Source organism: Salvelinus fontinalis, unplaced genomic scaffold (genome assembly GCF_029448725.1).
Source record: "Salvelinus fontinalis isolate EN_2023a unplaced genomic scaffold, ASM2944872v1 scaffold_0934, whole genome shotgun sequence".
Classification (NCBI taxonomy): domain Eukaryota; kingdom Metazoa; phylum Chordata; class Actinopteri; order Salmoniformes; family Salmonidae; genus Salvelinus; species Salvelinus fontinalis.
The window spans coordinates 31,293-45,702 of record NW_026601143.1 but is presented as its reverse complement, the minus strand read 5'-3'; the positions used below and the strand labels follow the sequence as shown (position 1 = coordinate 45,702).

Below are 14,410 nucleotides of genomic sequence, written 5' to 3'. Positions count from 1 at the left end.
AGTTCAGGATGGTGAAAGAGCCAAAGGAGGCACAATGGCCTGGCCAATCACACCGTGCGTCTCCAGATACGATGAGTGGACTGTCACCAATTGTAGCCAGAATTGCCTCCGTGTGCTGGGTCCACATGTGGCTAACATCTTGCACAATGTAGATGCGCTGTTGTTTTGAGAATTGTCGCAGCAATATGGACACCAGGCTGAGGAAGTGACATGTTTCCACAAAAGTGGAGTGGGAGCCCGCCAGTAAGGAAGACCGCTGATTGCACCAACAGATTCCCTGCAAACAACTTTCCCACTCCGGTCTGGGACTCCCACTTTCTCCTGTGGCCCACAACACACTCTGTCTCCATGGTGATGGCAAAACCATATATTTTCAGGGTTGAACTGATGACACCTTGCTCAACATTCTGGCTCATGGCAGACATTGAACAAATCCTTCAGCTTGGTATCAAAGACTATCTATGTTGGATCTTGCACACACACACTCTTTGATAGTATATCTTGGCTTCGCGCTGTAATGATTGGGATTCTGAGCTCTCTGGTTTTCATACAGCGAGTTCTAGCCTTCACTGATCTCACTCTCCGTCAGCTTCCATCAGTTACGTAGAGGGGAAGGACTCGGTTCTAGCCTTCACTGATCTCACTCTCCGTCAGCTTCCATCTGTTGCGTAGAGGGGCAGGACTCGGTTCTAGCCTTCACTGATCTCACTCTCCGTCAGCTTCCATCTGTTGCGTAGAGGGGCAGGACTCGGGTTCTAGCCTTCACTGATCTCACTCTCCGTCAGCTTCCATCTGTTGCGTAGAGGGGCAGGACTCGGTTCTAGCCTTCACTGACCTCACTCTCCGTCAGCTTCCATCTGTTGCGTAGAGGGGCAGGACTCGGTTCTAGCCTTCACTGATCTCACTCTCCGTCAGCTTCCATCTGTTGCGTAGAGGGGCAGGACTCGGGTTCTAGCCTTCACTGATCTCACTCTCCGTCAGCTTCCATCTGTTACGTAGAGGGGCAGGACTCGGTTCTAGCCTTCACTGATCTCACTCTCCGTCAGCGTCCATCAGTTACGTAGAGGGGCAGGACTCGGTTCTAGCCTTCACTGATCTCACTCTCCGTCAGCTTCCATCTGTTACGTAGAGGGGCAGGACTCGGGTTCTAGCCTTCACTGATCTCACTCTCCGTCAGCTTCCATCTGTTACGTAGAGGGGCAGGACTCGGTTCTAGCCTTCACTGATCTCACTCTCCGTCAGCTTCCATCTGTTACGTAGAGGGGCCGGACTCGGTTCTAGCCTTCACTGGTCTCACTCTCCGTCAGCTTCCATCTGTTACGTAGAGGGGCCGGACTCGGTTCTAGCCTTCACTGATCTCACTCTCCGTCAGCTTCCATCTGTTGCGTAGAGGGGCAGGACTCGGGTTCTAGCCTTCACTGATCTCACTCTCCGTCAGCTTCCATCTGTTGCGTAGAGGGGCAGGACTCGGTTCTAGCCTTCACTGATCTCACTCTCCGTCAGCTTCCATCTGTTACGTAGAGGGGCCGAACTCGGGTTCTAGCCTTCACTGATCTCACTCTCCGTCAGCTTCCATCTGTTACGTAGAGGGGCAGGACTCGGGTTCTAGCCTTCACTGATCTCACTCTCCGTCAGCTTCCATCTGTTGCGTAGAGGGGCAGGACTCGGTTCTAGCCTTCACTGATCTCACTCTCCGTCAGCGTCCATCTGTTACGTAGAGGGGCAGGACTCGGTTCTAGCCTTCACTGATCTCACTCTCCGTCAGCTTCCATCTGTTACGTAGAGGGGCAGGACTCGGGTTCTAGCCTTCACTGATCTCACTCTCCGTCAGCTTCCATCTGTTGCGTAGAGGGGCAGGACTCGGGTTCTACCCTTCACTGATCTCACTCTCCGTCAGCTTCTATCTGTTACGTAGAGTGGTCGGACTCGGGTTCTAGCCTTCACTGATCTCACTCTCCGTCAGCTTCCATCTGTTACGTAGAGGGGCAGGACTCGGGTTCTAGCCTTCACTGATCTCACTCTCCGTCAGCTTCCATCTGTTGCGTAGAGGGGCAGGACTCGGTTCTAGCCTTCACTGATCTCACTCTCCGTCAGCTTCCATCTGTTACGTAGAGGGGCAGGACTCGGGTTCTAGCCTTCACTGATCTCACTCTCCGTCAGCTTCCATCTGTTACGTAGAGGGGCAGGACTCGGGTTCTAGCCTTCACTGATCTCACTCTCCGTCAGCTTCCATCTGTTACGTAGAGGGGCAGGACTCGGGTTCTAGCCTTCACTGATCTCACTCTCCGTTAGCTTCCATCTGTTACGTAGAGGGGCCGGACTCGGTTCTAGCCTTCACTGATCTCACTCTCCGTCAGCTTCCATCTGTTGCGTAGAGGGGCAGGACTCGGGTTCTAGCCTTCACTGATCTCACTCTCCGTCAGCTTCCATCTGTTACGTAGAGGGGCCGGACTCGGTTCTAGCCTTCACTGATCTCACTCTCCGTCAGCTTCCATCTGTTACGTAGAGGGGCCGGACTCGGGTTCTAGCCTTCACTGATCTCACTCTCCGTCAGCTTCCATCTGTTGCGTAGAGGGGCAGGACTCGGTTCTAGCCTTCACTGGTCTCACTCTCCGTCAGCTTCCATCTGTTGCGTAGAGGGGCAGGACTCGGGTTCTAGCCTTCACTGATCTCACTCTCCGTCAGCTTCCATCTGTTGCGTAGAGGGGCAGGACTCGGTTCTATACTGATGGCCGTCTAGCTGGGGCCTCGAGGTCTTTAGTGATGGTCCCGGTGGACCTCCTCTCCACTGCAGCACAGGAACAGTCTGTCACCCAGGGGTCAGTTTGGCATGCTGTACTAACCCTTCTTTCCTGTTGGTAGAAAACAATTAAGGCATTTATTAGGCTATAGAACTATCAAAAATCACTGTATATTGTCCATTTTAAATCCAAAATGGCCTCAGGGATGACAGATTGTGTGTTGAAATAAACAATAGCCTTAGAAATACCATGGATTTGCTTGTGCGTCCTCTGCTTCCTCCTGCACAGTCTCCTCCAGGATGAAAACCTTTCCAGGCATGAAGATGTCATCCTGAAACCAAACAAACGTTTTGTTAAAACAACTGATATATAAGTTGCCGTTAACAAGCAACCTGTCCTGTGTACTTTGTCAACACACACACACACACACACAGCAAATAAAGGGACATTTTTTTCAGCAAATATTAGCCATGTTAACTTCAGTTGAGCTAAATAAGGTGGAGTAAACAAAACACTTAAAAAACGAATCTGTCAACAAAATGTATTACAGTAACGTTACTTGACTATCTGAGGTGGAAGCTAGTTACAGAGTAACTACCTAGTAACAGGGCTCCAGAGGAACTACCTAATAACAGGGCTCCAGAGTAACTACCTAGTAACAGGGCTCCAGAGTAACTACCTAGTAACAGGGCTCCAGAGTAACTACCTAATAACAGGGCTCCAGAGTAACTACCTAGTAACAGGGCTCCAGAGTAACTACCTAGTAACAGGGCTACACGGAGAAACTGTGTTGCAATTAGTTGCAGTCGAGTTAACGTTACACAAAACACTTCAGTCGCAATTAGCTTGTTGGCTTCAACTAGAGTTGCAACAAAGTTATCCAGCCACTGTAAACAATAGAGCATCATGGAAACAGCACTTGGAAACAGCACTTGGAAACCTTGGAAACAGCACTTGGAAACCTTGGAAACAGCACTTGGAAACCTTGGAAACAGCACTTGGAAACCTTGGAAACAGCACTCTTTACCAGAGTTGAAGAAAAGGACCATTTAATCACAGTCTGATGTACTCTACATTATATATTCAATTAAATGTTGAAATAAAAAATATATAAAACATACAACTGTATTTTTTTTAATAGAAATGTGATTTCATATGGCACAAACAAAAGCACAACTTTTCAGTAAAAAATATGAGACAATGGAAGCAATGTGATGGTAAATATATTTTACACACTGGGAGCAGAGGGAAGGCAACTGCCCTGTGTGTTTCCTTGTGTTCATTTAAGCTGTATTACAACCGGCCATGATTGGGAGTCCCATTTGGCGGCGCACAATTGGCCCAGCGTCGTCCGGGTTTGGCAGGTGTAGGCCGTCATTGTTCTTAACTGACTTGTCTAGTTAAATAAAAGGTTAAATACAAAAAATAACAAAATACACATTCACTCATCAAGTTCTCTTATTTATTTAGTTATTTAGGCACGTTGGGCTCGGGGATGGAACAACTGTTGAAGTGCCTACATAATTACACATATTATTCATCAATAGTGGGAATATGAATTAAGATATGCAAAATCATTTTGTATATATAGTGTATGCAAGATTACCCCTTAAAATGAGTGGATTCAGCTATTTCGTCAAGTTAGCACTGACTCACAAAACTACCTCAAACTTCCCCCATACTGGACACAGACAGATAAAAATGGGAATCCACTAGTTCTTCTGACTCTGGTAAGGTGTATAAAGGGCCTCATTGTCAAAATCATATCCCTTTAATGACCCACAACATTCTGTAGTTGGGATACGCACACCATTCCAACACAGAAAAGCTACCCCTTTTTAACATACTTAATTAACATTTTCTTGGAAAACGATTTCACTCATATTGTAATTAACTATACGTCATAGAAATCTGGGAAAGCCATACACTTACTCACTCCATATTCAATATATATTTTTAAAATAAAAATAAATCATACAAATGTAGTTTTGAGTCTCCTTACTATAATTTGATTTCATGTAGCATAAACAAAAACACATTCTCAGTCAAAAATATGAGACAATTGTGGGAGCACAATGTGTGTTTTCTGATGAATTTTAAGTCCATGTGAGGTACTATATCTCTTTCCACACTGGGAGCATTGGTAAGGCTTCTCCCCTGTGTGTGTTACCTCATGGACTTTCAGGTGCCCTAACTGCATAAATATCTTTCCACACCGGAGGCACTGATAACTTTTCTCTACGATGTGGATTCTTTCGTGCTCTTTAAGTTGTTGAAACCACGTAAATTTAATTCCACAGTGGGAGCAGTGGAAAGGCTTCTCCATTGTGTGTCTTTGCTCATGTTCTTTCAGGTTCCATACATTCTTAAAACGTTTTTCACAATGAGAACAGTGGAAAGGTTTTTCCACAGAGTGTGTCCCCTCATGTCTTTTCAAGGACCCCGATGAGAAAAAATTCCTTTTACACTGTGAGCAGTGGTAAGGCTTCTCTCCTGTGTGTGTCCTCTCATGTGACTTCAGGTCCCCCCGTTGGGTAAAACTTCTTTCACACTGGGAGCAGTGGTAAGGCTTAGAGTGTATTTTTTCATGTTTTTTCATATATTCTGATGAATTAAAATTCTTTCCACACTGAATGCATTGGTAGGGTCTCTCATTTGTGTGTGTCCTCTCATGTCGTTTCAGGTTCGCAAACCAGCTAAAACTCTTTCCACACTGAGAGCAGTGTCTTCGTCTTTCTGGTTTGGACGTCTCTGGGTCTGGTTCCCCTGAAGCACTCTTCAAGCTGTCACAGTGAGAGTCTGTGTCTGGTCTCTCCCCTGCTGAAGACAAACAGAGAGTTTAGTTAAACAGAGAGACCTGAATGAAACCTCCACATAATAACACTGTCTTCCTATGAGGTTTAGTCTAGACTAGAGCTTGTCATCACAGAGTGGCTGTAGTGTTTTGTAGGCTAATAAAAACACTATTAAACTTAGTGGTGTTATGCATGTATTAGACCTAATGGGTAAATAGACTAGTCAGTATAGGATACATGTATTAGACCTATTGGATAAATATACTAGTCAGTATAGGATACATGTATTAGACCGAATGGGTAAATAGACTAGTCAGTATAGGATACATGTATTAGACCTAATGGATAAATATACTAGTCAGTATAGGATACATGTATTAGACCTAATGGATAAATAGACTAGTCAGTATAGGATACATGTATTAGACCTAATGGATAAATAGACTAGTCAGTATAGGATACATGTATTAGACCTAATGGATAAATATACTAGTCAGTATAGGATACATGTATTAGACCTAATGGATAAATAGACTAGTCAGTATAGGATACATATATTAGACCTAATGGATAAATATACTAGTCAGTATAGGATACATGTATTAGACCTAATTGATAAATAGACTAGTCAGTATAGGATACATGTATTAGACCTAATGGATAAATAGACTAGTCAGTATAGGATACATGTATTAGACCTAATGGATAAATAGACTAGTCAGTATAGGATACATGTATTAGACCTAATGGATAAATAGACTAGTCAGTATAGGATACATGTATTAGACCTAATGGATAAATATACTAGTCAGTATAGGATACATGTATTAGACCTAATGGATAAATATACTAGTCAGTATAGGATACATATATTAGACCTAATGGATAAATATACTAGTCAGTATAGGATACATATATTAGACCTAATGGGTAAATAGACTAGTCAGTATAGGATACATTTATTAGACCTAATGGATAAATAGACTAGTCAGTATAGGATACATATATTAGACCTAATGGATAAATAGACTAGTCAGTATAGGATACATGTATTAGACCTAATGGATAAATAGACTAGTCAGTATAGGATACATATATTAGACCTAATGGATAAATATACTAGTCAGTATAGGATACATATATTAGACCTAATGGGTAAATAGACTAGTCAGTATAGGATACATTTATTAGACCTAATGGATAAATAGACTAGTCAGTATAGGATACATATATTAGACCTAATGGATAAATATACTAGTCAGTATAGGATACATGTATTAGACCTAATGGATAAATATACTAGTCAGTATAGGATACATATATTAGACCTAATGGATAAATATACTAGTCAGTATAGGATACATATATTAGACCTAATGGGTAAATAGACTAGTCAGTATAGGATACATTTATTAGACCTAATGGATAAATAGACTAGTCAGTATAGGATACATATATTAGACCTAATGGATAAATATACTAGTCAGTATAGGATACATGTATTAGACCTAATGGATAAATATACTAGTCAGTATAGGATACATGTATTAGACCTAATGTATTAGACCTAATGGATAAATAGACTAGTCAGTATAGGATACATGTATTAGACCTAATGGATAAATATACTAGTCAGTATAGGATACATGTATTAGACCTAATGGATAAATAGACTAGTCAGTATAGGATACATGTATTAGACCTAATGGATAAATAGACTAGTCAGTATAGGATACATGTATTAGACCTAATGGATAAATAGACTAGTCAGTATAGGATACATGTATTAGACCTAATTGATAAATATACTAGTCAGTATAGGATACATGTATTAGACCTAATGGATAAATATACTAGTCAGTATAGGATACATATATTAGACCTAATTGATAAATATACTAGTCAGTATAGGATACATGTATTAGACCTAATGGATAAATAGACTAGTCAGTATAGGATACATGTATTAGACCTAATTGATAAATATACTAGTCAGTATAGGATACATGTATTAGACCTATTGGATAAATAGACTAGTCAGTATAGGATACATGTATTAGACCTAATGAATAAATAGACTAGTCAGTATAGGATACATGTATTAGACCTAATGGATAAATAGACTAGTGACGGTATTAATGACAATTTTAAAAGCGTCTATGTAAATCTATATAAATCTGAATTAAACAACCGTTGGACTGTTCCTACGGCCTTATTAGACTCAATACCCCTGAAGCAACTAGCAGCAGACAAAAAAATATAATTCCCCCCCCCAAAAAAACATCAGACACTTTTAAAACATTCACGTGGAGAGAAGCACCAGGTATGGACTGCTTTGCCATAGAATTGTATTTAACATTCTGGGACAAAGTAGCAACACTATTTACTCAGATTAACAACACACATGCAACTCAACAAAAATATGAACGCAACATGTAAAGTGTTGGTCACATGTTTCATGAGCTAAAAATAAAAGATTCTCAAAATGTTCCATACGCACAAAAAGCTTATTTCTCTCAAATGTCACGCACAAATTTGTTTACATCCCTGTTAGTGAGCATTTCTACTTTGCCAAGATTGTCCATCCACCTGACAGGTGTGGCATATCAAGAAGCTGATTGAACAGCTTGATTATTACACAGGTGCACCTTGTGCTGGGGACAATAAAAGCCACTCTAAAATGTGCAGTTTTGTCACAACACAATACCACAAATGTCTGAAGTTTTGAGGGGGAGTGGAATTGGCATGCTTACTGCATGAATATCCACCAGAGCTGTTACCAGATAATTGAATGTTAATTTCTCTACCATAAGCCACCTCCGACATAGTTGTAGAGAACTTGGCAGTACGTCCAACAGGCCTCACAACCACAGACCACGTATGACGTTGTTTGGGCGAGTGGTTAGCTGATGTCAACGTTGTGAACAGAGGGTCCCATGGTGGCGTCGGGGTTATGGTATGGGTAGGCATAAGCTACGGACAACGAACAAAAACTGAATTTTATCGATGGCAATTTGAATGCATGAAAATGCACGGCTCAATGTCGCAAGGATCTGTACACAATTCCTGGAAGCTGAAAATGTACCAGTTCTTCCATGGCCTGCATACTCACCAGACATGTCACCCAGTTTTACTTCACATTATGGGGCATGTCTTACCTTGCTTCAAAGTAGCCGAGGCAATATCTAACCATAGAAACATGGAGGCTATTATTTTATAAAGACTGCCTCATTATGTCATTGAAACCAGCATTTCACTCCTATTCTATTGGTTTTCATTTCGTTGTTCAGACGTCAAAGGCACAATCCTGGACATATTAGCAATCCATCCTAGTTGTTGTCTTTACATTTACACTCTTCTTAAAACGGCACAATAGACAGAATTCTGGTGGCAGAAATTCGAACCGTTTGCCTAATTTCAGTTTGTGGCAAAACAAGCGATGAATAGCGTAGAGGATCATTGTAGCATCTAAACCGCTGTGAAACATATTTTCATGAACAAAAATATAGTATTTTCAGCTGTTCAAAGCTGGTAAAACCCGAAAGTAAAACGAGCAAAAGCGAGAAACTTAAGAGCGAAAAGCATAGAAATAGATAATGTCGAACAGATTTACCGCTTCTTAGACTTGCTTTAAATGAGAATGGATGTATATTTCTATGTGAATTTGGTCGGGGTGCCTAAAAAGCTTCCTACTGCCCCTTTAAGTTTCTAACAAAGATTTTCACATCTGTCACATACACTGAGGAAGAAAACATTAGAAACCTGCTCTTTCCATGACATAGACTGACCAGGTGAATCCAGATAAAAGCTTTGATCCCTTATTGATGTCACTTGTTAAATCCACTTCAATCAGTGTAGATGAATGGGGGGGGGGGGGGGGGGGGGGGGGAGTTAAATAAGGATGTTTAAGTTTCGAGACAATTGAAACATGGAGCCTTCAGAAAGTATTCACACCCCTTGACGTATTCCACATTTTGAGGTATTACAGCCTTGAATTTAACATTGATTAAATAATATTTTGCTCTCACATATCTATTTACACACAATACCCCCATAAGGACAAAGTTATTTTTTTATTGACATTTTAGTTAATTTATTGAAAATTAAATATCTACATTTACATAATTATTCACACCCCAGAGTCAATACATGTTAGAATCACATTTGATTACAGCTGTGAGTCTTTCTGGGTACGTCTCTAAGAGCTTTGTATTGGATTTGCCCCAAACATAACACTTGGTATTCAGGACCCTTTCTTCTGTAAGGTTTCTGCCCCTATCATCTTCAACTTGTTTAACCTGTCTCTCCTCTCTGGGGACGTTCCCATTGCTTGGAAGGCAGCCACAGTTCGTCCTTTATTTAAAAAGGGGGAGATCAAGCTGATCCTAACTGTTACAGGCCTATTTCTGTCTGTCCTGTTTATCAAAAGTGCTTATTTATAAAAAACCCTCTTAGGCCTCCCTCCCCACTATCTAAGATATCTACTGCAGTCCTCATCCTCCACATACAACACCCGTTCTGCCAGTCACATTCTGGTAAAGGTCCCCAAAGCACACACATCCCTGGGTCGCTCGTCTTTTCAGTTCGCTGCAGCTAGCGACTGGAACGAGCTGCAACAAACACTCAAACTGGACAGTTTTATCTCAATCTCTTCATTCAAGGACTCAATCATGGACACTCTTATTGACAGTTGTGGCTGCTTTGTGTGATGTATTGTTGTCTTTACCGCCTTGACCTTTGTGCTGTTGACTGTGCCCAATAATGTTTGTACCATGTTTTGTGCTGGTACCATGTTGTGTTGCTACCATGTTGTGTTGTCATGTGTTGCTACCATGCTTTGTTGTTGTCTTAGGTCTCTCTTTATGTAGTGTTGTCTCTCTTGTTGTGATGTGTGCTTTGTCCTATATTTATATTGTATTTATTTATTTAGTTGAATCCCAGGCCCCCGTCCCCACAGGAGCCATTTTGCCTTTTGGTAGGCCATCATTGTCAATAAGAATTTGTTCTTAACTGACTTGCCTAGTTACATAAAGGTTGGCTCATCGCGCTCTTTAACGACTCCTTGTGGGGGACCAGACGCCTGCAGGCTGACCAGACGCCTGCAGGCTGACCAGACGCCTGCAGGCTGACCAGACGCCTGCAGGCTGACCAGACGCCTGCAGGCTGACCAGACGCCTGCAGGCTGACCAGACGCCTGCAGGCTGACCAGACGCCTGCAGGCTGACCAGACGCCTGCAGGCTGACCAGACGCCTGCAGGCTGACCAGACGCCTGCAGGCTGACCAGACGGCTGCAGGCTGACCAGACGGCTGCAGGCTGACTTCGGTCGTCAGTTGAACGGTGTTTCGTTAAGCGGGCGGGTGTTAAGGAGCGAGGTTTGGCGACAAGACAGTGGGCACAGGACATTGACATTAATACATGTCAATGTATTGTAAGTAAGCATTGTTGGTTAGGGTTTTGTAAGTAAGCATTTCACTAAGGTCTACACCTGTTGTATTTGGCGCACGTGACTAATAACATTTGATTTGGCGCTAATAGCTAAATAGTTAACTAGATGATTTGAATTGGCCATCTAGTTCCTCGGTTGTCTGACTATTTTTAAAAAATAACTTGTGCCAGGCAAGCGGACAAAGCGTTAATATCGAAGCCATGCCTATTTAAAAAAATGTATAAATTATTTAACCTTTATTTAACTAGGCAAGTCAGTCAATAACAAATTCTTATTTACAATGATGGCCTACCGGGGAACAGTGGGTTAACTGCCTTGTTCAGGAGCAGAACGACAAATTTTTACCCTGTCAGTTCGGGGATTCGATCTAGCAACCTTTCGGTTACAGGCCCAACACTCTAACCACTAGGATACCTGCCGGATAAGAGTGTCTGCTAAATGACTCACTACTGTAAGTCTCTCTGGATGAGTGTCTGCTAAATGACTCCGTACTGTAAGTCTCTCTGGATAAGAGAGTCTGCTAAATGACTCACTACTGTAAGTCTCTCTGGATAAGAGAGTCTGCTAAATGACTCAAAAGTAAATAGGCCTACCCCTGGGGCACGACAGTTGAATTAAGCTCATTGGGCTTTTATAATTCTCCTAGAATCAATGGCTAGGGCTGTTGGCCACAGAATTTAGTTAAACAAAACAGGCATGTACCAATGGCCGTCTTCTCCTTTAACAACTCATACAGTACTGAACAACATATTCAAGTGTAGAACGTCAGTAGAAAGCCCCTTTAAAACCCCACAGTTCAGCAACTGCAGAGCTTCTGTCCCCTGTTTTTAAGACAATACTCACTGGTGTTAACAGGATCTTCAGTCTCTTCCTCCTCTCCATCTTCCTCCTCCTCTGTCACTCCCAAAACGTCTTCCTCCTCCTCTTTTATTGAGATACCCTCCTCTTCCTCTTTTACTCCAAAAGGTTCTTCCTCTTTTTTCACTAAATTCTCTTCTTCTTTCAATGTTACGGCATCTTCCTCCTTTTTCATTCTGAAAGCTTCTACCTCCTCCTCTTCCACTGTGACAGCCTCGATCCCCTCTTCCTCTTTCACTACAAATGGTTCTTTCTCTTCCTTCACTGTAACATCATCCTCTTCCTCCTTTTTCATTCTGAAAGCTTCTACCTCCTTCTCTTCCACTGTGACAGCCTCTATCCCCTCTTCCACTCCAAAATGTTCCTTCTCTTCTTTCACTGTAACAGCCTCCTCTTCCTCCTGTTTTATTCTGAAAGCTTCTACCTCTCCTTTCACTGTAATATTCTCCTCTTCTTCTTTTACAATAATGTTCAGCCCCATTACTTCTTTCTCCGTCCAGTAGACATCCTCTTCTTTAGCAAGGGGGCAGTAGCTTAGTGAACTCATATTAGCTAGCTAGCTAGTTAGCATTAGCAACTAGCCAAGTGCTAAGCTCAGTATGAATTTAACAAATGTGCTTATTTAAGTAAACAAACAAATTGCATGTAAGTTAAGTAGTGTATACGTAAACAGAATTGTGTTTAAAACACTGAGATTCATATAAACACAAATGGTCGAAAGCGCTTCTATGTTTAGGTTTTATGTTTGCTTGCAAGCTAGCGAAGTGGTTGAATCAGTAGCCGTGTTGTCGTTGAAGAAGCGGCCCGTCCACTAGAATACACGTCACCAAGAGACATCACCTGAAAGACACGCCGCGATCTGCTGACTGTAGTGGGTAACGGTGTTTCAATTAAATAAAATAAATTCTGGCAAACAACGTTACAAAAAAATTATTTGGAAAATAACCAGATATTTTTTCTCTTACTTCTAAGTACCTCGACACAGATGTAGAAGCTGAATATGAATATGTACATAATTAATAAATCCTGTTATGAAAAGATAATGTCTTAAATAATGATCTGTTGTTGTTGTTTATGTTTTCACCTCCAGAGTTTTTATCTGGATGAGAGCATTTTATTACTTTACAGGGGCAATCTGCAGTTCAAACAATAACAAGCCCCTACCCCTCCACGGTTTTGGTAAAAAAAAAAAGGGGGGGTTATAGTTTTAACCAAACTGTGAGAATATAAGGTGTTTGTTTAGAATTACATTGTTTACAAACAACGAGGTAAAAACAGGTTTTTATGTTCTGATGGGGTACACCAGTTGAACTAAGCTCATGAGGCATGTATTAGTTGTAGTTGGGTTCTGATGGGGTACAACAGTTGAACTAAGCCCATGAGGCATGTATATTATAGATGGGTTCTGATGGGGTATACCAGTTGAACTAAGCCCATGAGGCATGTATATTATAGTTGGGTTCTGATGGGGTACAACAGTTGATCTAAGCTCATGAGGCATGTATTAGTTATAGTTGGGTTCTGATGGGGTACGACAGTTGAACTAAGCTCATGAGGCATGTATTAGTTATAGTTGGGTTCTGATGGGGTACGACAGTTGAACTAAGCTCATGAGGCATGTATATTATAGTTGGGTTCTGATGGGGTACGGCAGTTGATCAGTTGATCTATGACAGTTGATACAAATGATCTGAGTGATCCACCAATACAAATATAAACAATTGAGAAAATAGCAGATTGCGCTTCATTATCTGTAGTGCTGAAGGAATGACATAAGCAGACACACTTAAAATGGCTATTCTTTTAAAAGTGCCTTCCTCACCATCTTAAATAAGCCCCATTCAAAAAATGTAGAACTAGGAATAGATATAGTCCTTGGTTCACACCAGACCTGTCTGCCCTTGACCAGCACAAAAAACATCCTGTGGCGTTCTGCATTAGTATCGAATAGCCCCCGCGATATGCAACTTTTCAGGGAAGTTAGGAACAAATATACACAGGCAGTTAGGAAAGCTTTTTCAAACAGAAATTTGCATCCTGTAGTACGAACTCAAAAAAGTTCTGGGACACTGTAAAGTTCATGGAGAATAAGAGTACCTCCTCCCAGCTGCCCACTGCTCTGAGGCTAGGAAACACTGTTACCACCGATAAATCCACAATAATTGAGAATTTTAATAAGCATTTCTCTACGGCTGGCCATGCTTTCCACCTGGCTACCCCTACCCCGGTGAACTGCCCGGCACCCTCCACAGCAACCCGCCAAAGCCCCCACCATTTCTCCTTCAACCAAATCCAGATAGCTGATGTTCTGAAAGAGCAGCAAAATCTGAACCCCTACAAATCAGCCGGGCTAGACAATCTGGACCCTTTCTTTCTAAAATGATCTGCCGAAATTGTTGCAATCCCTATTACTAGCCTGTTCAACCTCTCTTTCGTATCGTCTGAGATTCCCAAAGATTGGAAAGCTGCCGCGGTCATCCCCGTCTTCAAAGGGGGTGACACTCTAGATCCAAACTGCTACAGACCTATATCTATCCTACCCTGTCTAGATTCGGCTTCCTATATCGC

At 42.0% G+C, this 14,410-nt stretch overlaps 1 protein-coding gene across 2 annotated transcripts; it reads right to left on the bottom strand.

Annotated features, from left to right (window-relative positions):
- Positions 1-4,180: 4,180 nt before the first annotated feature.
- LOC129847703 (zinc finger protein 391-like) lies at positions 4,181-12,687 on the bottom strand. Of its 2 annotated transcripts, none has more exons than XM_055915457.1 (2): positions 11,828-12,687; positions 4,181-5,561 (listed from the first exon to the last, which is right to left on the bottom strand). In XM_055915457.1, the coding sequence occupies exons 1-2, from the start codon at positions 12,387-12,389 to the stop codon at positions 4,783-4,785; spliced, it is 1,341 nt and encodes a 446-aa protein (XP_055771432.1). In that variant the 5' UTR covers positions 12,390-12,687; the 3' UTR covers positions 4,181-4,782. The 2 variants fall into 2 exon arrangements, with proteins under 2 accessions (XP_055771432.1, XP_055771433.1); XM_055915458.1 differs by having other exon boundaries at positions 4,181-5,558.
- Positions 12,688-14,410: the final 1,723 nt, after the last annotated feature.